Genomic DNA, 25,381 nt, shown 5'->3' on the forward strand with positions numbered 1-25,381 from the left:
AAAAAAAAAAACCTTGAGAAACTCGGCGTATAAGATTTATTCCACCAAAGTTTGTTAGGTAAGCCGTTTGGATTTTTGAGGACCGTGTGCTAAGTCAACAGTGAAAGATTGCCTGCGTGGTTTTTGCTCGGTTTGACTTTGCTGGCATTGAAAGCGGATGCTCGGTGGAAAAGATCTTCGTTACATATCGGCAACATTCAGTAATGCCTTAGTTAAGAGGTGACAAAGATCACTTAGCCGAAGGAAATATATGTTTGGAAATATCTTTGTTAATAAAGCTTGCCGAATAAAATGCTTTTAGCCAGAAGTGTATTCATCTCGCTTTGCACCGTCGATATGTGGAGAGACTCAGTTTGACGGGTTGTTTATACAAATAAATACGTGAAAGTTTGCCTTGTCCAGAAGCCAAGATCATTATCGCTGTTAAGATAACATGACTGACTGTGAACATAGACCTTTTTTTCCTATTCATATCTTCTTAATCAGTGCCTCTGGGGTTTCGTGGAGTGAAATTATCATTAGAAAAATTTCAGCTGATTTGTTGGCCTCTTCACAATTGAAATGTTAAGAACAGAGCCGCAAGTTTTGAGATAATATAGTCACGAAATATGCTGTTGTTGACCGTGTTTATCAGTTTGGCGTGGGCTGTGATGGAAGTGCAGCCGGTAAAGAGTCTTAAATGATGAACTTTGCTGTATAAGTAACTTGAGTTGCCGCAAAATATGTCTGGTGTCAAGAGATGCCGACTAAACAGCTCTACATCAAAGTCTCTACAAAAAAAAAAATATAGATATGGATCTTTTGTTCAAGTAATTAAGCAACTTTATCCACGAAGGACCATTCATAACTCGGTCTTGGAAGATACTTCTTCAACCTAGGAAAGCTTTAAACCGAAATTTTAACCGTTTTTTCATAGATTCTGGGAATAAAAAAACGGGTACGACGCTTTTTTTACAAGGTTAAGCTCCAGTTTTGAAAACCGGATTCTCCCAAGATTGAGGGTAACAAATTTGTAGATTGTTCTGCAGTTGGGGCTGATAACTGGCTTTAATAAATGTGTACAGGGTCATTCAAATCATCGTGTGTCTCACACACGCTGTTAAGCCATTTCGCAGAATGCTACACGAAAGTGAACTACGTCATACTAAGCAATATGTTTATGTTGATTACATGACTTGAAGGAGCTCTTATAATCAATCACTATAAAAACTGTTCCTATTGCTGAAAACTATTCTTAATACGAAATGCCTAGCGCGAAAGGAAAACCTTCTTATACTGTTCCACAGCAAAACAGCAGATGAATATCACAACTCAAGATGTCTTTGTTCTGGATGGTGGGAGTCACTTTACCACAAAATTATCAATATTCTTTTCACAATTACAATGAACGAAACCCAAAAGACAGATATTTTACCTAATGAGCAATCTTCGTGGGGTACAAAGATGCGAGATCTGCTTCAGAGTGCTTGTCATCTGGAACACTTTGATAACTGAAAACATGTGGTCGTAAGCGAGAAACATAAAGTGGGCTAATCCGACAAATACTGCGTGTTTTTAATCTTTTTAAAGATTACAGATGTAGATCAGAAAGTCTCCCAATAGTGCCTGGGTACAAAGAATGTTTACCTTTGCGAAAGGAAGCCAATAAAATGCAAATCATGTGTGAGATTGACATGTGATGTCACGTGTTTGTTGCGCTCAAAATTTTGCAGTTTCCTGGTTTTGCATATGTTTCTTTGTCTTTCCTATGAATGTAAACGGAAACACCGAGGTCGAAGTAAAATGATTTCTGTTCGTTCTAACAGGTCTACTTATTGTACAATTCATTAAATCTCATTTAAAACTTTCGAGCAACTCAGCTCTTCGAGTCTGGAGTAGCGTGCTAAAAACTGTACAATTTTATAGACAAAATCTTTACTCGACAATATTCTGCAATTTTGCAGTTTTACAACGTTTTTTCTTTTCGCGGTTCTTTATTTCATTTAACTTGTCTCGTAGTTTTCGAGAAAGTTTCGTGAAATGTTTTTCTCAGTTTCGCGTCAATAATTATTTCGGTTTTCTCGAATTAAAATTTTACCTGAAAAAAACTTTTCTAGAAAATGCAGGTTCGTGAAATATGCCTTTGGCAACTGTGTCTTGGTGATGGCAAACTGTGAACAATAGAAAATGTGGATTTCCTTTGAGAAAATTACTTTCGATTGATGATTTAAATTCGTACCAGCGAGAGCAAAAACGTGTTAAAGCAATTATCATCATTACTCCGCACAACGCACCTTCTTTGACTTTTGCCTAATTTCGGACATGCCTCTTTAAAGTGTGAAACGTCTATAGGGCACACTTACGACAGTAGTAACTCCTGATAATCGGGCTATAATTGCTTTATTTTCTTTAATTTTTTGCTAATGCGAATTTCTTCTGGCTTTTGACCGACCTTCAGATGCGGTTTGTTATCTACTGCATACCGTGCCTTGGTTTCGATCTCTGAATTTTTAATTGTTATATCGCCAGTGCAGAAGCTAAAAATAGTGTGAAACCTTTGACTTCCAAGAGCATAGGAGACACAGCTATTGATAAACCTCCAAATTATCAATAACAAAATAAGAGAAATGTATGGACTCCAACAAAGATGATTGGCAGTTTCGACATATTTTTTTTCTAGTTTGCATCTTCGTTCAAAATACTAGTTCGTCGCTTGGAATGTTTCTGTGTTTCTGGTTCTTTAAGAAGGACTGACGGAAAGAACAAAGAAACAAGAGACTGCAGCTTCATTATTCAAAAGAAAAATAAGATCACACTCCTTTGCGATACGTCTTGTTCTTTCTTTCTTGGGACCTGTCGATAAACCACACTGGTTGCATTCTTGGGCTTTGTTTATGGTCTAATATGACATGGTCAGTTTGGACATTACAGGTCATTGGTCTGTCTGACCTTGACGTGGCGTCGCACAAGCCTTTTTTTCAATTTACAAGGAGAAATTCTAACATTGTTAGAAGTCTGTACACTTCTGGAACTGTATAATATGCCAGATTAAAACCATCCCTTAGATTAAGAGCGAAAGAAGCTCGAACGGGTGTTTAATTGCGAGGCCTTCGTGCTGATAACCTTTACATAGAGCCCATTAAATGAATAAAAAATAAATAGGACTTTGCAGTGGTTCATCCCACGGAGAGGCTTTTCGTCCAATGTTTCCAGATCGAATTGGAATTTAAAAGCCATTTTATTGTCCGACCTTTCATCTCTACACGCGCAGTGGAAAAAATACTTTTTGCGCAGCTCCAGCTCGCAAAATTGGCCAAATCGAAATTAATCAGATTCAATGCAGAACATTGGGTACGCCCCGTTCTTGTGCCATTTGTGGGTTTAATGGATACCGTCAGGTATTGATCAGTTTTAAAAAACCGAAACGAGCAAAATTTCTCGACTTTCTCAGGTGATTGACTTAGCGTAATATTTGTAATACAAGTTGCTATTCCAGTAGAAACTGTGATTCTAAGTAATTTGCAAAGGACTGAAAGATCTCGGAATTCTTAAACTCTAAACTCTTCTGTCTGCACATTGTCGCCGCAAGCGATTTCACACTTTCCTTACATGGAAGAATTATTTTACACCATAAAAAAATGAACTTGTAGTGTATCTTTTCGTTTCAAGTTTAATGACCTTTAAACTTCAAAAAGCTCGAATTGATTGAAAACATTTCACAACAGGGTGCCTTCGAAGTGTCAACCATTATTAACATTTAATAAGGGGACTTAAATGGATGGCTTGGATTCCTAGAGAGAGATCTAGAATGGTCGGCTTAATTTGAAAATTGAGAGGTTAAGCACTTGAAATTGCTGTTGAAAGGTTCGGGGGAAAATGTGCAATCCAACACGTTTTGACAGGAACAAGAGTGCACATGGCTTGAATTGTCTGGAAAAAAGATGAAAAACCAAAACACAGAGATTGTGCAAAACCATCAACACTCAGGAGGAAATACTCAGTCCAAAGATGAACATTTGAATTCTTCCAACTGATTTTCATACATTCCTTGCAATGCTCCTGCAATGCTCACGTCACTATGGTCTTGTTGATTATTTGCTTTTTTCTCTTTACCTTTTATCTTGACAAGGAAGTCATGTTGTATAGAGAAATAATGCTTTGATCACTCTTGGAAAAGTGAAGGACACAGAATACTTCGTCTTGTCTTTATTTCTTATATCAGCGTTTACATCGTCCACCGTTTTCAGCTCATCGCTAATTGTCGATTTATAACATTTTAAAAAAGCTAATGAGAAAGGCTAATCCTGCAGAGAAACAATACCGTCACATTATGTCGTTTCTACAGCGTAACTGAATGCTCACAAACCGTGGAAATAGTTCTGATCCAAGTCTGTTCAGTCTCGGGTCATTTGTCATCATCTTGCTGGGAAGCCTCAAATGTTGTAATCCTCACAGATACTTGTTGAAAGTTTACTGTTCCGGATAGTAAAGCCACACTGAAAGAGTAGCTTTTCGCTACGTTCCTGAACTGTGGGAGGTTGAAGTTTTGAACACGTGCTCAGGCCACGCCTTTCAAGTTCATTCCCCGCGTTCCAACGTGTACTTTCCGGACTGGCTATTTCATCCGATGTCATAGTGCAGTGACTCGGGGTAAAGAGACCCAGTTACGAATGCGCCAGCGCTTAAGTTATCATCACTTTCAGAGATTTAAAGCAAATTAATGGAGTACCAGTAGGTTAATTTGAAATAAAATCTCGGGGAAATGCGGAAGGGGTAGGGGAGGGGGAGGAAGGGGGCGCGCTGCGAAGGGAAGGGGAATGAATATAATGTGTTAGTGTAGTTGAACGCTATCAAACTTTTGCCCAAATTCTTACCTAAATTGTAAGTCCTGATTGGAAGGTAGTAAGTTCTTTACAAAGTGTATTTAATCATGCTTGGTCAATTTAAGAGTAAGAGTGTTAGCTTTCATAGGGCGACTTTCAAATAATTGAAGCAAACTCGACATTCAGTCATACAAGGCATGGCTAGTGCTGGAAAACTAGTTAAGACGCGAAAACACACAACCGTCGAAAAACCCGGAAGAATGCGGATAAAGTAAGTCCAGATGGGTTTAGTTTTGCTCCATATTGGTCGTACAAACAGAACTTTTTATTAGTTTCAGAACAAATTATAGCAATGAAAAGGAAAGAAAAAGCAAGCACATAATTATTTCAAGTATGCAATTGAAGACCAACCTATCAATATTACGCGCGGAGTCCTGATCTTTCACTGACTCTCTTTTTTCAGGCTGTCCGAGACAAGATGGCAGTTGTCTGCAGATGTCATGGCGTGTCTGGCTCGTGCCAGACTAAAACGTGCTTCAGACGTTTGAGCGACTTCAAAGAGGTAGCAACGCTCCTGAAGAAAAAGTACGACAAAATCATCAACGTTGTCAGCAAGACTAAGGGCAGTAATAAGCACATGCTCAGACCGAGAAGAGGAAAACGATACACTCTCCGGGACCTCATCGCTCTGGCCGCTTCTCCAAACTACTGTAGGAAGAGTGAAAGTCGAGGAACTCTGGGTACTGTCGGGAGAGAGTGCAACCCCGAGACCAGTGGGAAGGGTAGCTGTGCGTACATGTGCTGCGGACGCGGCTACAAAACCTTTACGCGGGAAATAGTGGAGCGCTGTAACTGCCAATACGTGTGGTGCTGTTACGTGAAGTGTAAAAAATGCGCAAAGACAATCACTGTTAGCACGTGCAAGTAAGGGAGAGAAAAAACTAAAGAAAGCCTGTGAACTGAATCCTAATTTAAACAAGCAAAGAAGATGTACGAAAGTCAAGTTTATTGAATGGCATGCGATGAAATTTAGATGGAAGATATATGGAACAGAGATGATTCAGAAAGCTCGTCAAAAAAGTAAGAAAGTGGACATTTGTAAAAAGATTAGAATAGCGGACTACTGCAACAGATATTTCACTGTCGTTGTTATTCATTTGGCATTCGAGACTGCTGCTATATTAGCGGTGGACTCAGCCTTTGCTGTACAGATTCAAACCTCAAATATAGTAAAAGAACATTGTCTTTGGAGATAGATTAGCTTCGTATATGGCGTTGCACAGGAAGAACACCTTAAAGCATTCACGGACACAACAAACTTGCACACACGGACCCTCAGGGACTGTCTGTTTGGATCAAGCTACACGTGAGAAGAGTCATTGAGACCGAGAACTGTAAATGAAATGTACAGAGACACACCTAACTAAATAATTTTAGGAGAGAGGTTTCTGGACAATTTCTGATTGCGACTGTTGAGCATTTTCAATTTCTTAATATAACTCCTGGACATTAGTCTAGTTTGACTCTTGCGATCAACTTATATTTTTATTAATTAAGTTCCTTGTTCTAAGTAACAAAGTTCACCGAAGCAAATATGCAAATTTAACAGTATAGGATAATGTCAGTGAGGGAAAGCCCTCACGAGTTTAAGCTACCTTAACTTTATGAATATTTATTTATTGAGACACAACTATTTACACGTTTATAACACGGTGCTACAGTTACTACTTATAAATTCTTAAATAAATAACTCTTCGTGTCGAATGTCTCATAACTTTTATTTCTAGCGCTGGTTACTTATGAAAATTTGAAAAAAAAAAGAAAGAATTCTGTCATACGTGTTGGCTTGCAGTCTCCCATCTCTTGCCCTTGCCCTTCTTTTCGTCCGTCTAGACTAAAACTAACAGGATCGCCGGATTTTTTTTGTTTTCAATCATAGAACATCCAACCTTTGCCAGAGCTCGAGTTACGCCACGGGCAAATGGATCGAGCACATTAGCCAATCAGAACGCGCGCTTCGCTAAGGCTATGTTTTTAAGCTATTTAGAAAATTCCGAGCTATTTAGAAAGGTCTGGGATATTTTAAGCAGTTTAGAGCCTTCCTTTCAAACCTTTGCCAGAAATACACCAAATATCTTGTCCTAGGTTGCACGCTGACGTCAGTTTGTTTCATTTTTCTTGGCAATTTTTTTCATCGATGTTGACACTTTGTAAAACATAATTCCTACTTTTCTTCTCCTAAAATATGGAAAAATCTAATAATTTTTCCGGAGATGAGGATTTTTATTCCTGCGAGCTGGTCTGTATCAACCTTTCGAGGTTAGTAGTACATAGCCGGAATTTTAGAGAGAATTTTTTCACTTAGCGATTTGACGACAATAAAATTCAGCACAAGCTTTCAGCGTAAAACTTTTCTGGCATCGCTAGCCATTTGCATGCTTTCGGCGAACAAAACATGAAAGCTTTAACTGAATCTCTGTTTGTGAAGTCTTACATACGAAATCCTATTGCTCACAAAACGTTAAAGGTAATAGTGTTTCTGAGCTTGATAAAGGAAGTTTTGTCAAATATCGGTAGACTCGGATGAATTATTTCAGTTCCCGGGTTTTAGTTTTGCTCGAACGCTCGTCGTCGTTCGATCGTGAATTGAACTCTTGAAGAAACAGCCGCTCGAAGGAAAGATATATCGTGCTCAAATATAAGCTTACATTTCTGACAATTTCCTTTAGGCCTTAGTCTTCTGTTTATTTAGGCTTATTTTATCAAGTAACAAAAGTGACAGAGATCATTTTTAAAAGCCATTCATGGGTTCAAGTTCAGCCTTAGACGCGCAACTCATCAAATTTCAAACGAAGTGGAAAGGAAAACGAAACCCACAAACCTGCTATTGAAGTAGAGCATCTCAAACAGCTCAAAGCGAGGGGTGTTTGGTCGCTTTCTTCTCCACTCTCGCTTTTAAGAAATGTCTGGCTCCATATTGTTCTTTTCTTTTGCCGAAGAGGCCATATCCAAGAAAAGTTTTGATGTGTCGCTTTGTCATGTTTCCGAGTGAATTTTCACGCGGTTTATCGCGCTTTTGACTTCATGAAAGCCCGACGAGATTCAATATATACTATCTCAAAGTCTCAATGTTTATAAAAGAAATGGTTAGCGTGCAGTGTGCAACTATCGAGCTTTTTGACAATAACTGTCTTATTTCTTGCGCGCTGATTGGCTCATTTTTATCATCAATAAGACTACAGACGGATAAAATTTTAATTTATGCCAGCTTTCAACAGTTCAACTTCAGCTGTCTAACTGTCAACTTTTTAACCAATTCGCCATTTCCACATCCCCCACAATACACCTTGTTTGCCCCCCCAAATTTTGCATAAGCATTGTCTTCAATTTCTCTTGGAATGACTGTAATACCCAGGAGAAATGGGAAACAAAGGTTATGCAGAATTCGGGGGGCGAACAAGGTGTATTATGGGGGATGTGGAAATGGCGAATGGGAATTGACTTTTTTAAATGGCTAATCAAAAAGCGAGAAAAGCTATTGACAGTGTCAAAGTTTACTGCGGAACCACTCGCCTGCGGCTCGTGGTTCTACTGCCACTTTGACGATGTTATGACATTGCTTGCATCCTTAACTCGATAGTTGCACGCTGCACACCTACCATGACCAAAACACAGTGAAAAGTTTGGCGGGGTGAGAGAATTGAACGCTGAATATTAAATTTCTTACTCGTAATTTGTTTCCTATGGGCTCCCCAAAATAATTCAAGACCTATAAAAAGGGAAACTACACTCTAAAATGTCTAACGCTAATTTTTTGGCTCGCTTGCCATTAATTTTTGTCGAATTGTGTTCCTGCTGGGATTGTCTTCCAATCCTTTGCAGTGAGTTGATCTTTCAGTTTGCTCCCGACAAAGTTAAAAATTTCAAAATGTTAACTGCTGATCCTATAGAGCTGCACTTTTGAGATATCCTGGACAGCAGATTTTTTGCTCTTTTTTTCACCTCGAGCAGTCCTTTCTATGTTGGTAACACAAAGGGTAAGATTTAACTTCCTCTGACTACGTGGAAGGGAAAGGCAATTTTTTTATATTTTTATCGCTTCAGAACGATAATTTAGTTTCAAAACGAAAGCCAACGAATTCATAACCAAATTCTGCTTAAAATATTGTGAAATTTTACGGCGATATTCACGGCAAGTGACTCGATGTACAATTATGTTTTAATTTCCCTCTAAGCCCTATGTATAACGATAGAAACACGTAAAACAAAGTGAAAATTTTGTTTCTGGTGAAATAACCGTGAACGTTTAATACTAAAAATTGTATTGGACATTTTATTTTACAATGTCAATTGATGTCTTTGCTCGTCATTTGTTTCCTCTGGGCTCAACAAAATACGGCAAAACTTGTAAATATAGAGAGAAAAAATAGAGAGACCACGCTCTAAAATGTCTAAAATGTGTTTTTTTTTTTTTTCATGTGTTTTGGCTCGATTGCCATTTGGTTTCGTATTACGTTTTTGGCGAGTGTTTCATTTCTTTTTAATAGATGAGTCATATTACAGGTGCACCGACGGTGACACAGAATGGGGGTAAAAATAAACGTTCATTGTTCAAAACCATTTTTAAATGAGGAATAATAATCAAATAATTTATTTACTTGTTTCATTTGACGTTCATGCGTTCAGTATTTCGTGCTTTTAATCACGAACTAATCTAGAGTTTGAAAAAGGTCACAGTTGACGCTCGAATTTCATTTTTGACGCACCGGAAAAAAACTGATCTAGATGCTTATTTCGTACATGAAAATTCCTAGAAAATTTAAAGAGTTTTTCTTGAGCGAGAGCTGCAAGAACAGATGTCCATCACATGAATGCAATTCGCGAAAGTTGAGAATTCAGGGCACGGGCTGTAGACCGCTTGACAGCTGCTAATAATCATACCCTATCTTACTATGCTTCCAACAAGGATTTTAAAGAAGCCAGGGAAAGTAATTAAGAGTTCACTTCGCCATGTTCTGCTAGTCAAAACTTTTCACAGTAAAAGAGATCCATTTTAAACATCCGTCAGTAATAGCCTTGCATTTCTAATTATTTTATACGTGTAATAAGAAAATTATGATGCATGCAAAGTATAACAATTTCCCAATATGACATTTTACCATTAAGTTGCAATTAGAAAATTGTCACGTAATATAAGGTTTTATTATTATTATTTTTTGCCATGCAGTCACAATATACTTGCGGTGTAAAACACGTTAATGGAATTTGGGGCGAAAAGATGCGACACCCCTTAATTAATTGAAAGGAGCATGAGACAGCTATGAAAACTTTATAACATCGCAATTCTCATATTCAACCATTGGCTACATCAACCTCACATTTAGCTTGAAAAACGACAAACCCTTATGAGAAAATACCTGTCCAGCTCTTTAAACCAAAGAAAGTAAAATTTCTTTGCTAGTAATTCCTTCCTTAGAATGTTGCGCGAATCATGTTTTACAGTGTCAATTAAGAATTAATATTCAAATACACCGTATACCACTTATATTTACCTTCCTGTCAGTCGTTTAAGGCGTTGTTTTATTGTTATTAGAAGACGCTGTTTTAATAGCGCTTTCAATGCTATCAAAATAGCGCAGAACTTTCTGAAAGGGGCCCACAAAAGAATTTACAAGCCTTTCTCAGCTTGCAGCCATACCGGATACTGCGTGGACGTTCTTTTGTAAATATAACCTTTATTATAGAGAAGAATCTTTAACTTTGTTTTGTTTTTCAATACATCAAGCAAACCCTCAGAAAGCGGGCTATATGTTTTATCAATCATCAATTTATATCATCAGACTACACTTTGTTTTTACGGTGTTGTTTCGTTTATTAAAAATGAAAACCATTACAAGTAAACACAGCGTGCAATTGAGAACGTGTTACATGTACAGAATATACAATGTTCTTCACAGTTCATACTGTTCAGATGAGTCCTGATATACCGAAAATAAAAGCGTTCAGGTGTTTCCTTCTCCGTCTTACTAGAACAGAAGTTTAAAAATGCTAATATGAAAATAGATGAATGACGACCTCTTTTTGCTCGGGGCAATTGTTTTTTCATCCATTTTAGATCACTTATCGCAATATAAACCAGAACACTGATAGGAAAACAAAAATAAAGAAATAATTTGAATTCGGATAAAAAAAAACTTTTTCAGTATAGAAACTTATCTGTTTTTTTTTCAACGCCAAATCTGTTTACCACTTTGACGTATCTCAAACGCATTGACGTACTTAGATCGATATATGGAGCACAACATGCGGTGAAGTAAAACCAAAACGCTTGAGGTCTAACTTATCTTGCAGCAAAAGCGCGTCACTTATTCCTTATCTGGATGTAAATTTGGTTTTAATTAAACATTGCGGACTGGAAGATATTTTCACCTAACTTAAAAGCCAGGGCCGTGGCCAGAAAAAAATTATGACTGAGGTAGCGTCCATGGTTCAATTCTTTCCCAGGTATTTAGCAGTGCTTCACTTTCCCCTTCAAAAAAGGAACAACAGAAACGAAAAAAAGCAACTGCCTCCGTTTGCCTCATACTGGCATCGGCCCTGAAAGCATTGTACAAATAGTATTCTGGAAGGACCATGAAGGTAATTCAAACTCACAGAGTTTATTTCCTGGCTTTCAGCGATGTTTGCAAATCATTTGCTAAAATAGGTCGGCCCTGGGTACGTTGCACTATAGTTCTATTTCACTTAGGTTGCTGGTTATTTTTCAGAAACATCTGCATTTGAATCGCAATGAGTTGTTAGTTATAATTCCTTTTTCTTTCCCCGATTTAGGGGTGTTATAAAGAATATGTCGTTTGTAAATTCCAAACATTGAGGTTTTCTTTTCTATCTTTATGCAAGTTCTGTACACGCCTTACAGCAAAAGCGCTCGCCGCAGGCTTTGGAGCCTTTCTCAGAAAACAGCTTCTAAAATCGTTCTAGCCAAATAGATAGCCAAAAGTAAGGTTTTAATGAGTGCACACGAAACAACTTGATATGTCCGTAACGCCTCCCAATATAGGCACGACATATTGGAATAATAAATGACGTATACCAAATTATTTTACGACCTTTATGCTCTCAGCGAGATGAAGTTGGTACTTTGACATCGGCGTTAAAAAACTCGAGCAAACGGCGTTCGCAAAATACTGAACTTTTTAGAAAATTATCTAACTTGTGTATTTGCTGCACCAGGAATTAAGATTCATCTAGGGAAACAAAAACACGGTTCGATCTAGTTCTTAAATGCATTCTTAATTTATTCAACTCCTTGCCGGATGGCGAGGGCTTAAAACAATGGTAGAATAGTCACTTAAATTAAAAATCGCAAATGAAAAGTGATATATTAATATATAAAAGAAAGGGGCACGAAATTATCCCGCCAAACAAAAACAGTACGATTTGTCGCGACTAGAAATCGCCAAAATAAAAGCATAGAAAGTTTCATTTAGTGAAGTTCCAATTTTATAGATCTTTGAAATTTTTGGTCTGAATTTTTTTTTATCCAGGTCAAGGGCTGTTTCATATTGTCAATCAAACAGAGAGGGTATCTTCAGCTTGCATGTTCGCCATTAATTTATGCTGAGTATCTGAAAGGCTGTTGTTTTCAGTTTCCGTGGCCCATTTCTACCACCGCATAAGTGCATGACTCCGTGGTCGCTGGTGAATATAGTATTTGTATAACGGTTTATAAGAATTCCCAGTCGGTTTCCCGGTGCACATAAACAGAAACCCCGTCACGTCAGGAGCCTTGCCTTTTTGATGTAATTGGACCATGTCATGACCAGCTTTTGATTTGGCTCCGATAGGAGGCCGGTGAAAATAATTGTTGTTAATGCGATAGCAAATGCAGCCGTGCATCTGGATGCTCGCTGGTCGCCGCACGGTCACACCGAGAAACGAACGCTGAACAACGACCTTAGCAGTCACAGAGTCAACCTATCAAGTTCCGCTTGGGAGCAGAAGTGAAACGGCGCACGCCATCTTGGTTTAACTGCCTTGACTTGGGCGCGGCGCTCCATTTTGCTCGCTCTCGACTCGTTGCTGATTATTCCAGCTTGAGCTTCGGTATGGGGAAAAAACAGAGTAAGAAGCTAGATCCCGAAGTCTTAGGCGACCTTCTAAAGCACACGAACTTCGACGAGAAAGAACTCAAGTCGTGGTATAAAGGTTTCCTTAAGGATTGCCCAAGCGGATATCTAACAAAGCAACAATTTATAGAGATGTACAAGAAAGTTTTCGACAAAGGGGATGCTTCGAGGCTCGCCGCTTGCGTTTTTCGACGGTTTGATGTCAATGGAGATGGAAAAATAGGTAAGTCAGGCGAATTTTGATATTTTAAGGTGATTTTCGATTAATCTAAAAAAGAAAGAGATTCACAGTGTTATTTGATCCAATTGCTTTTCTGGCCAACTTTCTTCACTTCGATGAGAATACCCTCCACGCCTGAAAACACGAATAATCTTTTACACGAGAAGTCAAATTAAAAACAGCACATCGAGGATGTAAAGGCCGGCGAGATTATTCTATTGTCATATTAGATCAGGAGAAACGATATAAACGGGTTTTATTGATTACAACCTTTGTGAATTGTCGCCAACTTTTCCGCCTTAGTGTTGCGAGGAAAACCATTTCTTCCCCTAGCACATTTTTCGGCATTCTTCGCCGCGAGAAAACTTTTTTCGCACTGAAACAATCGAGGGGAAAAAAGTCTCCTGTTTACAGTGTATGTCAAAGTGTTATGAATAATTAAACACAAGTCAGTAATTGGATTTTCGAGTCGCTTATTGAAGAGGCTTCTTTCATTGGAGAAGTTTTCTGTTCTGTAAAGTCAATGTTTCAGAAATGTTCACTCATAAAGGATACAGCGACGGGACAAGAAACAAAAGTGTTTATTGTATTCAAAACAGCACGAGAATTAAAATCAGAATATTAAAAGTTCTGTACGAAATATATTCGCGCGGAAATGGCAATGAAAACATTTTATCTCTGTGCAATACGTAGCTCAGATGAGTTATCTAGCGCGCGCAACAAACGTACCGCCCTTGTTGTCAACTGCCTAATTTTCATAAAGAAATTTTGTAAATATGCATTTGGCTGACGTGCGAACAAAATGAATGAAACTCGATAACTTCTGAAAACATTGATGTTCGTTTCTGAAACAGGTGCAAAAGTGAAGCGAAAGTTTTTGTCGCTTAAGTTTTCCCAAAGTGAGGAAACTAGTATGTTCTGTGGAAAGCAAAACAGCGCGCGCCTGCGGGTTTTGTCTAAAGTCCTAATTTAGAATTGTAGATGTCTTATTTTACCATGGAAATTCACCGTCCGTATGATCTCGATACGATTTGATACGGTTTTCTTTGGACGTTTTCTTTTAATTCTTCGTTTGGTTTTGTTTCTGATTGTGATTCTTAACACATCCGAACGCCAACGCCGCTTTATGTCGCCAAATAAAATCCGTGCACGATTATAAGCGTGTTCTTCATTAGCCGCTGCATTTTCACATGAAAAATGCAAAGTAGAACGTAGCCATAATACAAACAATCGCGCTTTACGGCGACACATTGTCGTTTTAATTTGACGCTATTTTGCAAGATGGCAAACTCACTTTGTACCAAATCGAATACTTGATGTAAAAAAATACACTTTTATTCCTTAATTGACTGCCGGATTTAAAAGGAGTGCATCTTGTTACTTTATTTTGGCTTATTTTCAGCTTTAACGAAAAAAGGAAAAGGATTAACATGGAGAAGAAAAAAAAATTATAACCTCGAGCCACGTTATGTAATATTTATTTTTACCATCATTGTTCCTATTGAAAGCAAGGTTTCTAATTCCATATGCATATGTTTGAGGGCGTTTAGTAGAAACTGCATTCGGTCAAGATGTAAAATATAAAAGCAAGGGTTTTAATAGTGTAGGTTGCAATTGTTATTAATGTTAAGAGAAGTAATTTACAAGCGCGCTTAAAATTAAGATTGGCAAGCTTTTAGCCTGCACCCAAACACACAGGGACGTCCATCTGCAAAGCTGAAACGTGAGTGGAGACAATTCTTTTTCGCATTTCGGCGTGTAAAGATTTCGTCATTTTCATCGAGCAAAAACGAAACTGTACAAGCCACTTTACGGCATATCACATAGGAACATTAACGAAAAGTTTGAGTTATTTTAAGTCACAAGACGTTTGTATCGTATACAACTTTAAACAGCTGAATATTTGCTCTCGCTTACAATCACTTTGTATGCAGCACAACCATTCTCAGGTTTTTTCGTTGATGCTTTGAACATCAAAAGAAACTGTAATTAATTATAAAAGAAACAAGAACCGAATTGCAATTAACACAACCGTACTTAAATGTTCGTTCTATTATTAAGAAGCACCTTGTTAACGATTAAGTTTAAGTGCTTCGCCGCTCGCACACCGCACCAGAGAATTCTCGAGAAAGATTTAGTACCAAAACATTCAAATAAAGAATCATGGAAAAGTGAAAATGTCTATTGCAATAATTACACTTTTATCGTAGTTCGCTAGTTGCGAATACAACCTGTTATCTGCCCCATTATCAAGGATTTAAACACACATAACGAGGTCTATTCGTCGATTTCAAATACTGTTTCAGTTTTCACGAGTTTAAGTGACCATGGTAAGATAAGATGTTTGTTCGAGGCAGATAAGTTATGCTTGGAAATTGTTGGCCAATGTCAACCGATTCAGAGTACAAAGCACAGAGCATAGACGTTTCTCTCTAGATATGTCTTGTCAACCAAAAAAGCGTCGTTCTTTTTCTTAAAAACAAGACAGCCCATTCACTCAGCCTCACTCAGTGAAAGCTAGATACCCGGGAGGTACTCTACGGACGCTCCGCCCCGAGGTCTAATCCCTTACCCTTTTGTACACCATTTTCACAGAAAAAGGAACCCCTTTCACATACATCTACAACTAAATTATAAAATATAATACCTTCATAACTAGCACGTATTATGAAAAACCTGCCAAACTGAAAAAAGGAAGTCTTCTTACTATTTTCATGTAGTGCCAGGAGCCATAATCGGGGACGGAGACCGTAAGCGCGCGCCATTTCAAGTATTGGGGTTGTCCCCATGATATGGGACAATAATTCTATTTTTAGAACAAATTGCGCCATCACCTGCGGCACACGCGCGTGCATGCTAGTTTGAGTTTCGCTTGAATTGTAAGCAACGCTTGATGTTTCATCGAGGCTTAATAACTTTACGTCCGTAGATACTGCTCAGTTTTATTCGTGTAAAAATCCAGTAAATTCTCTGTTGTCGATGAATGAGAGCGCCCGCCGATGCGTGTTTTGTACAGTCAGTAAACATGACAAATCGTACTTCCGCCGCACTTTCGTGTGAAAGCGTACATCGAACTCAAACAATAGCTCTATAGTTTTTAAATATGTTTAAGATTGATAAATGTTTGAGAACATATTAAAAGCTAAGCTGAAAATATGTGAATAAAGCAGAAACAATCAGCAAAGTTACGATGACGCTTTCTTTAATCAACTTGGAATAACGATTTCGATTTTGTTGATCGAGTTATAAAAACTCCTTGTCTATTTTCATTTTCGCAGTGTAAAACTTCACTATGCTTATGTTGAAGAAACACACATGATGTTTGTAACCTTTTTTGCATTCGTGAAATTTGTTGCAGCATCTCAACACAAAAGATAACGAAAGAAATCTTTGTCAAGATTTGTTGACAATTGAAAACACCGACTCGGACTTGAAAGTGCACGAGCTGCACTATGCAAATGAGCTAATTGTACGCGTCAGACTTTCCTTTCAAAAACCTTTGCAAACTCACCAAACAAGCAGAGACAATAAGGAACCATCAAAACAGGTTTTGGTTATGATTAAACATTGTCTGAGAAACTCACAAATTAACTCGATACCAGAGTAGAGAGTTTTCTTGCTATATTCTTAAGCATACGCGTGAGCTTACAACTAGCGTGCGCAGATCTTATTATTCATTCCCAGCGCGAGATTGAAGTCTTGTTTTCGACCCTGAAAAACCCACCTTTTCCGTTAGCTCAGAGCATTAAACTACATATAAGCGCCCTGGTTCGTATTCTCTGCCTTATTCCCTGCCATCGATGTGAAAAATACGCAAGAGAATCTCTAACTCTCACCATTTGATCACGCAACGTGACAAAATCCACGCGAGAGCCCCTGACATGTGCGTGAATACGCGCGGATGTATGACGTCAGGATGGCGCAATTTGTTCTAAAAATAGAAAAATTGTCCCATATCATAGGTGCGCGCGAATCCCGAGACTTACGGTCTCCGTCCCCGATTATGGCTCCTGGTAGTGCCTAATAAATTAAATGATGCAGCCATGATATTTTAATCAAATGCTCTTTAAATAACCAAATGAGAGATTTCCTTACCCTTTGATATGCAACAACTTGTCAAGTCCCTACCCTTTTATATACCCGAAGCCTGAAAAAGTACCCCTTTCGGGTGGAGCCTTCTTGTATGGGAGTAGCCCCCGGGATTTGAAGATCTTATTTTCGAAAAGGGAACGGTGCTCCCTGACGATGAATTTTAAATGGTTTTTTTTTTTTTTTTTTCTGTTCGCAGACTTTCGTGAATTCATGTGCTCCCTCTCTGTGTCGACTCGAGGTACAATGGAGCAAAAACTCCGCTGGGCGTTCAGCATTTACGACGTCAATGGCGACGGATTTATCACAAAGCAAGAAATGTTTCGAATAGTGGACGCGTTGTACAAGACAATGGGCGACAATCCGGAAGAAACCGAAGGCATTCCGAACTGGGACGAACTCACACCCGAAGAACGCACGCTGAAGGTTTTCCATACCTTCGATTCCAATAGAGACGGTGTTTTATCGTTGTCGGAATTCATCGAAGGAGCGACGAAGGACAAAACTCTTGCGCTTATTCTAGAGCAAGGGGCGGAGAAGACATGAGGGATTAGGACTGTGTAGGCTTTCTGTTGGAAAGACGAGCGGCCGGTTGAGGAAGATACGTAGGTCAGGTCATTTTAAATTAGTTAAGTGACATTGAATTTTAATATGGATAGCTTGAAATACGTGTTTATTGTATTAGGCACCCAATTTCTTTATCGAAATGGACAATTTGATGCGAAGGAATCCCTCTTCCATTCGAAAAATAGTCCATGGTATAGGTCACTAACTAGTTTTCTATAATTATAAATCACTTAGGCTCGGACCATTGTGGTAGTATCTGCTGTAAAAAGACTTTTACGGTGCGGCGATATAAGCGTTTCTTTTGTCATTGGCACCATAAGCACCAATTTTGACTTAGTTTTTCCAAGCCGATCAATGGCGATTGCGACGAACATTTTTGACTGATATAAGCTTGTGTTAACTTCTAATCTGAGAAGGTTAGTATTGAGTATCTCCCGCACAGAGTAGGTCTAAATGCGACGAACATTTTTGTCCTTCATTTATGCCCTTAACTAATCCCCCAACTACAGCTTTATGAAAATTTGCAGCTTCCATTAGCAAGACAAGGATAAGTTTGTGTTTAACTATTGATTTTAGAAAGTTACTATTGAGTATTTCACGCGCGGAGTAGATTTAAAGCTGGCTTGTTAATTGCCGGACATAAAGAAAGCATTGCAGTTTATTGCTCTCTTATCTCCCAAGCGCCCTTGAATAGGACGCTGGCCAAAATAGCAGTTGATAAAAAAGAAAGATCTGAAAAGGCATCGAGTACTGTCGTGGTGTTCAAGTCCACGCAAGGCAGGTTATTGATTCCTGCTCAAATTACCAAGGCCCCGTTCACACTACGCCAGGGGAGTTTGAAATCGCAGCTTCATTTCTACGGTCAGGCGTACCTTCCTAACCGTAATCCGTCACAAAAACGGAGCTCTTCAAACCGGAGGAATTTGAAAACGCCAGCTTTGCGTTTGAGTGTGGACGGAAAACATTTTGAAAACGGAGCTTTTCCAAAACGATGACGTCACGATAATAAAGTGATTTCCCCGCCTGAGTTTTCCGCAACCACGAATCCAAAATGAACGGTGATTGCTGCGTTTTCAAATTCCTCCGGCGTAGTGTGGACGGAGCCTAAACCAAATTACGTCACGTTCGAGCATGCCAACAAGTTGTCGAGATACATCATCAAATTCTCCTACCCAACGTCATTAGAAATGCTTCGAGACCAATAAGGAGAATTTGTATGCTGGGGACTCCCATATAAAAAGGAAGGGGGTGCTGGTCGTACCTTTTAGTGGTTAAAAAAGCGGTTTTGGTAACTCTTAGGGTGTGTATCCTCAAAAGGTCGACAGTGGAAACTTTCGCGGTATGTTTTAGGGTACTGATTTAGCGGAAAAAACATGACAGGAGATAAAGTGTTGTTTTAGAATTGGTGCCTCTTAGGGGTGAAAAACATTTCAAGCCACGCTCACAAAACAGGATCTTGGTAGCTCTTAGGGGTTCTTGTCAAAATTTCCGACGAGCACCCCCATCCTTTTTACATGGGAGTCCCCCCCTCCCCCCCCCCCTCCGGGGTGTCTCTAAAGAAATAGCTGAGTTTAAAACCGGGTATATTGATACAAAATAACCTGAACCCAAAACTGACTTAAAACAGGCTGATGGTTGGTCACAATTTTACAGGATAAAGATCATGAGTTTGCTAAACTTCAGTTGATTTACGTTTAGCTTAATTTATACGTAAAACGAGTGCTACTACGACTCAAAACAACTTTTTGGCTCTCTATGCGACTAGAATTCCAAAAAAAAATTATCACGATTAGTTATTGGACTGCTTTATAATTAACAAAAAAGCTCTATTAAACCCCCTTAGGCAACTTTAATTCTTTTAGTAAATTTCACTCCCTATTTAGTGAAGTTTGGAATAATAATACAATCCCCAGGGGCTTAATAGAGTATTTTAATTCTTTAATAAATTTCGATTTTGTTGAATAAATTGTCAAAATTTAATTCAAGACAACTCACACGACGCAATCGTGCTGTTGTCTTTTTAGAATATCAGTTGATTTTCTTGAAGGTGAGGATGACCTTTGTTAATGCTCACTGATTCTAACCAGTGTTTGTATAATAAAGAATCGAAAAGAATCATGTTTCTGTTTGTCTTTTTTGAAGTAAGTAAGATCACAGCGACCTCCTCTAGAGTATTTACATCCCCCTCCCCTACTATTTATCCGTATTTCCGATGGAAGACCTGACGCCCATTTGAAGGCTATGAATATTTCTAAATAACCCTAAATTTTCTAAATATCTTGAAAACTTCTAAATATCCTAAAAGATATCTGAATATTTGTGAAAGGCCTACTTAGAGGCAACACAGTGGTTCTTTCGTTTTGCAATAGATTCCTTGCGCGGTTCAAAGAAGTAAACTTACGTCTCTCATAAAGTGACAAAACTTTTTTCTGGAAACTGACTCTTTTCACCAAAAAGACTCTCGGGTGTTGGGAAGGGTAATCGGTGGCAAGGAAACTTCCCAAACTGCAGAGTTCATGGCATCTTATAAAATTTATACAGTTTTTCGTTTGTTTGGTTTTTCAAGGCTCAAGTCAGGTAACGTGTTTACATTCAATAATGTATTCTTGTTTAAATGGGTTTTGAAATCGCATAGGCGTACGGGTACCTTCGGCCTTGGGAGGGCGGCGGCAGGGGGGGGGGGGTGACCTTATTGTCTGAAAAAATTACACAATGCCCGAGAGCGTGAGTGTTGTTGAAACGCACCCAAATCGCAGTAAAAACAAAAGCGTCCACAATTCTCACGTCTGATGAAACTGTTATTATTCCGAAAGTAGTCCCGTAATTTGAAACCTCGCATACTCTATGACCTCGATCGACAGCCTAGTAAAATCAGAAACTTATAAAAGAAACTTATTATATGGCTGTGTCTCACAAGGACTGGGAACTACCGAATTCACGAATTTGATTGGCTGAAATCGATATTGACCGCGGTCTAGATTTTCCCATCTAGACCGGCATCTAGACCGGTTTCATTTTGCGTTGACAAAGTAGCAAACTAAAATACAAAGATGTGCACTATTTTCTATTATTTTCTTCTCAATCATTTATGGAAGTGCCAAATAGCCTGATGACAAAAAAAAAGTAAAGAGGACAAGCAAATTTCGGCAAGTTTTAATTAAGCTCATCGCCGTTCGCAAGCAAAATGTCCCCAAACCAGTTACATTAAAAGAATTAAAGTTTTCTTCTTTGCCATATAATAAACGTCTTATTAACCGAGCTAAGTCGGTCTGTATGGGAGAATCTTGACCTCGGTCGTGTGTACAGACCTCACTGCGTTCGGTCTGTACTCACGACCTCGGTCAAGATTCTCCCATACAGACCTCCAGCTCGGTTAATAAGAGCTAAATAATTCTTTCTCGCACGAAAAGTTCAAGAAAATTTTAAAACGGCTCTGTGGAGCCATTTAAAAAGGCTCCTTTCAGAGCCACCACAAAAACAAAAGTAGACATTTATAATTCAAGACTAAAGCCAAAAATGTTAACAGAGATGATAGGTTTGAGACGACTGGGTGTAAAAGCGAATGCAAAAAAATTTATAAAACAACCGGAAGGGTAAAACAATGAAAATGCAAGCAAGATATAAATTTCCAACCATATTTATTCGTTGTAATAATGGGTAAAAAGTTAATGGTAATGTTTTAAGAAATAGGTGATGAGTCATTCGAAATATAACATTGGAATATTTTAGGTGTTTAAAAAAATGTTGCCTTTCTTTATATCGCTGTTGATGTGTAAGCAGGTGCTGCGTTTCCTAGGAACTAGTTCTTCAGCGAAATATGTGTAAATTACTTGACTGTTGTTACACTGGAAATAGTGCCATGTAATCTAACTATTTTGAATGTAGTATCTACTTAAATAATTTGTTAGCCGATTCTTTGTAGGATGCCTTGGTACATTCATGTTCTGCGAGCACCGTTGCTGCACTACATGTTTTCGGTTCAGCTGGGTTGTCCAGCAACTCGTTTGTTTACTCGCGGGTGTCGATCGAGAAAATGAAATATAAACTGAAATCTAGATTTTTGAAGCGCTCTTTTTGGAATTAGTCGCGTTAGACTTCTTAACTTATTTTTAGTCTCCTGTCCAATTTTTCAGTCAAACCTTGCACTTTTTACCGACCTTTTCAAGGAGTTTGATAGCTATGTTTAATTAATTTATTCCTAGTTCACCCTTCGACCCAAATAAAGAAAAGATTCCTTACAATAGCAGCAGCACCTCGTTAGAGGATGTTTGTACCAAGAGCACGTGCAGTTAATGAGATGGATAGTGTTAACTGGAAATCCCGCCCACGAAGCTGGGAGTTTGCAAACCCATTCCTTGTAACACTTATGTTGTATGAAATATTTAACAACTTTTATCTTTTAACTTAGTGTTATCCTAAACTTTTAATCGGTAAGAACGAAGATTGTAACTTTTATATTGCTCACGTTACCTTATTTAGGTCAAGCACTTAAGAATAGTCGGTTAAAATCAAGGTAGAAAATGTTTAGTCAACCTCGATAACCTCCAAGGAAAATATGCTAAGTAGCTTGCCGCCTAGTCGCAATAGAACCTTATTCGCATGACATTACGTTAGCCTAATTGACAGATTGACATTGATTTGATGGATGACGTGTTGTCCCTTTAAAAGGAACGAGACGAGTTAGCTCCTCGTAGTTGTAGTAATTGCTGTAACCAGTCAAGAGTAGCAGTAAGAGAACGTTGTGTGTATTGTACCGAAGTCATCAATAGGAGAGATAAAGAGAAGCACCCAAGGAGATAGATAGATAGATAGATAGATAGATAGATAGATAGATAGATAGATAGATAGTTGGTGCCAATTTCCTCCCTTGCAGCCAGAGGCTGAATTGCGGAGGAACCAGAGAGGTGAGATCGGACGTCAGCATACGAAGGCGCACTTTGCAGCCACTTCAGTCCATGTATGATCTCACCTGACCCACCCCAGACCAATGATCGGCACAAGTCAGATAGACCGTGACACCGGGTTCTACGTCCCCTACTCTTTTCGAACAGTGTCATGCGTTCTTTAACGTCCCACAAGAACCAGATCAGTGAAGTGCTGTGAGACGGGGCCAATGGTTTATCGTCCTTATCCGAGAAGACTTGAATGTCTAACCATTTGTAGATGTAATTACAAAGGCGGCACATTCTCCTCAGTTATTTTAAGACCCTGAGTGTTGGTCCGGTCTGGGGCTCGAACCTTCGACCTTCCGCACAGCAGTCCGGCGCTCTCCCAATTGAGCTAACCAGGCCAGGTGCACTATGCAAATGAGCTAATTGTACGCGTCAGACTTTCCTTTCAAAAACTCACCAAACAAGCAGGAACAATGGCCGTTTTCACACTAGAGACGGATAATCCGTCTACGACGGGTTATCCGTCCATTACGGATAATTCGTCTTAGTGTGAAAACGGAACGGTGCTCATTTTAGACGGATAATCCGTCTATTTTTATCCGTCCGATTATCCGTCTATATAGACGGAAAATCGGACGGATATAAATAGACGGATTATCCGTCTTTAGTGTGAAAACGTCCGATAAGAAACCATCAAAACAGGTTTTGGTTATGATTAACCATTGTCTGAGAAACTCACAAATTAACTCGATACCAGAGTAGAGAGTTTTCATGCTATATTCTCAAGTCAGAACAAACGCAAAAACATACGCGTAAGCTTACAACTAGCGCGAGCAGATCTTATTATTCATTCCCAGCGCGAGACTGAAGTCTTGTTTTCGACCCTGAAAAACCCACCTTTTCCGTTAGCTCAGAGCATAAAACTACATATAAGCGCCCTGGTTCGTATTCCCTGCCTTATTCCCTGCCATCGCTGTGAAAAATACGCAAGATTATCTCGCAAGGTCTCTCAACTCTCACGCGCGATCCGCGCGGATATATGACGTCAGGATGGCGCAATTTGTTCTAAAAATAGAAAAATTGTCCCATATCATAGGTGCGCGCGGATCCCAGGGATTACGGTCTCCGTCCCCGATTATGGCTCGTGATGCTACGTGATATTCGTTTAAGTAATTCTTTAGTTCGTTCAAAGGCACAAGGTAAGGCTCCTCGGCTTAGCAATTAAAAATTAAACTTATGACAAGTGAAGGCGAAGACATAAAAAAGTAAAGCCTTTCGAGCACAAGTGTCAAGGAGTTTGGCTACTACCCGCCCGCCCCTACTGGATGGGATATTGGTCCATTGCAGGGTTCCCCCCAGCGCTCTGTAAGGTTGCTCCGATAATTAGGTCTGCATCAGACCATTGGCTCATACAACCGGAACTTATTCAGTGGCATGAACTGACTAGGACTATTTCTACTCCCCTCTGGATGGGATCCTAGCCCACCAGCAGGTTACCCCCATTACCTGGGTGGAGAGAGGGATTCCGAGATTTAGGTGTCCTACCCTAGAACACATCACAATCAACAGATAAATGTCATAAAGAAATCACAGTTATGGTATGATATTCAGCATACAGGTTGCTATTCATTGATGAAGCGAGCGCGAAGCACGCGGGGGTGGGGGTGGGGCTTGAGAGTGAAGCAAGATTTGCGCTGGCGTCCATCCGCGCGTTCAACGATCGAATAAAAAAATACGACAAAACAGAGGGCTGTGAACAGTCTATAATTATTATTTGAGAATCCTGACTTCCAACGGGCTTTCCAGAAGACTATTTGAAGACAAAAGGTGTCTAAAAATAATTATCCACGTAAAATATGTTCAATCATCAATGGGTGATCAACCACTTCCGAAAGTAAAACGCTTGCCTCGGAAATCAACCGAACGTTTCCGACGGTACTTGGACGGCCGGAAACGTCTCAAATCCACAAAAACTATTTACTTAAAATACGATACTCTATAATATTTCGGATTTATCAAGTATGAATACACGAGGTTGCGTTCAGAGGGTGCTCGCGCTTGATTATTTCAGTTTCCTTGTAATTTAAATTAACTCTTCATCTCTTTATTGTTCGAGATAGTTTGCCCACGTGGGACAAACTTGTCTCCGTCAAAAAGTACCCGAGCCTTCGTTCCCTTAAACCAGCAGTCCGTTGATGAAACAAGGCTTACCATGCTCACCTCCCTTTGTCAATTCATCGCACCCCTGACAAATGTCATCATGGCATCATGACTTCCAAGCGTTTGAGACGGATTCTTATGAAACTTTGCATGTTCACAAAATTCGGCACGATAAATTGACGGTGGGGCTTGGTCCACTGCGTTCTTTCGGCAATCAGGAACTGTTTTGGTGTACAAATTCTTTTAGTGAGTTAAACTTGATTTGATTGGCCACAAACCACTGAAATCCTTTCGATAAATAAATATAATGGTTGTAAACAATTGCAGTTCAGTGGCTTAATGAGTCCTTAACCCCCTCCCCCTTTAAAGACCAAACGTCCAGACCAATTCATTTTAAGAAACTTCGTTGCACAAACATGAAGTGTTTTAATATTTGCACAAACACATTTGCCGTCAACGCAAAATGTCGTTAAATTTGTGTTTTCTCCGTTTGACAACAAATGCTGTGTGAGTATAAGTGGA

The 25,381-nt window shown here is 39.1% G+C and overlaps 2 protein-coding genes across 8 annotated transcripts in view; both read left to right on the plus strand.

Moving 5' to 3' along the window:
* Positions 1–7,663, plus strand: part of LOC145493348 (protein Wnt-4-like) — a 34,330-nt gene extending 26,667 nt beyond the window's left edge. For all 6 annotated transcript variants that reach the window (XM_081472805.1, XM_081472807.1, XM_081472806.1 and 3 more), the window contains one exon: positions 5,266–7,663. In XM_081472805.1, the coding sequence (XP_081328931.1) occupies positions 5,266–5,730 (465 nt within the window). In that variant the 3' untranslated portion in view covers positions 5,731–7,663. The remainder of the gene's footprint in view (positions 1–5,265) is intronic.
* A 3,517-nt stretch (positions 7,664–11,180) lies between these two features.
* Positions 11,181–19,922, plus strand: LOC145492170 (neurocalcin homolog). 2 transcript variants are annotated; one of them, XM_081471510.1, is made up of 3 exons: positions 11,181–11,441; positions 12,650–13,154; positions 17,440–19,922. In XM_081471510.1, exons 2-3 carry the CDS (start codon positions 12,911–12,913, stop codon positions 17,784–17,786), a joined length of 591 nt encoding a protein of 196 aa, XP_081327636.1. In that variant the 5' UTR covers positions 11,181–11,441; positions 12,650–12,910; the 3' UTR covers positions 17,787–19,922. The 2 variants fall into 2 exon arrangements, with proteins under 2 accessions (XP_081327636.1, XP_081327635.1); XM_081471509.1 differs by lacking the exon at positions 11,181–11,441 and having other exon boundaries at positions 12,033–13,154.
* The last annotated feature ends 5,459 nt before the right edge of the window (positions 19,923–25,381 follow it).

This window comes from Orbicella franksi, chromosome 7 (assembly GCF_964199315.1).
Source record: "Orbicella franksi chromosome 7, jaOrbFran1.1, whole genome shotgun sequence".
Taxonomy (NCBI): domain Eukaryota; kingdom Metazoa; phylum Cnidaria; class Anthozoa; order Scleractinia; family Merulinidae; genus Orbicella; species Orbicella franksi.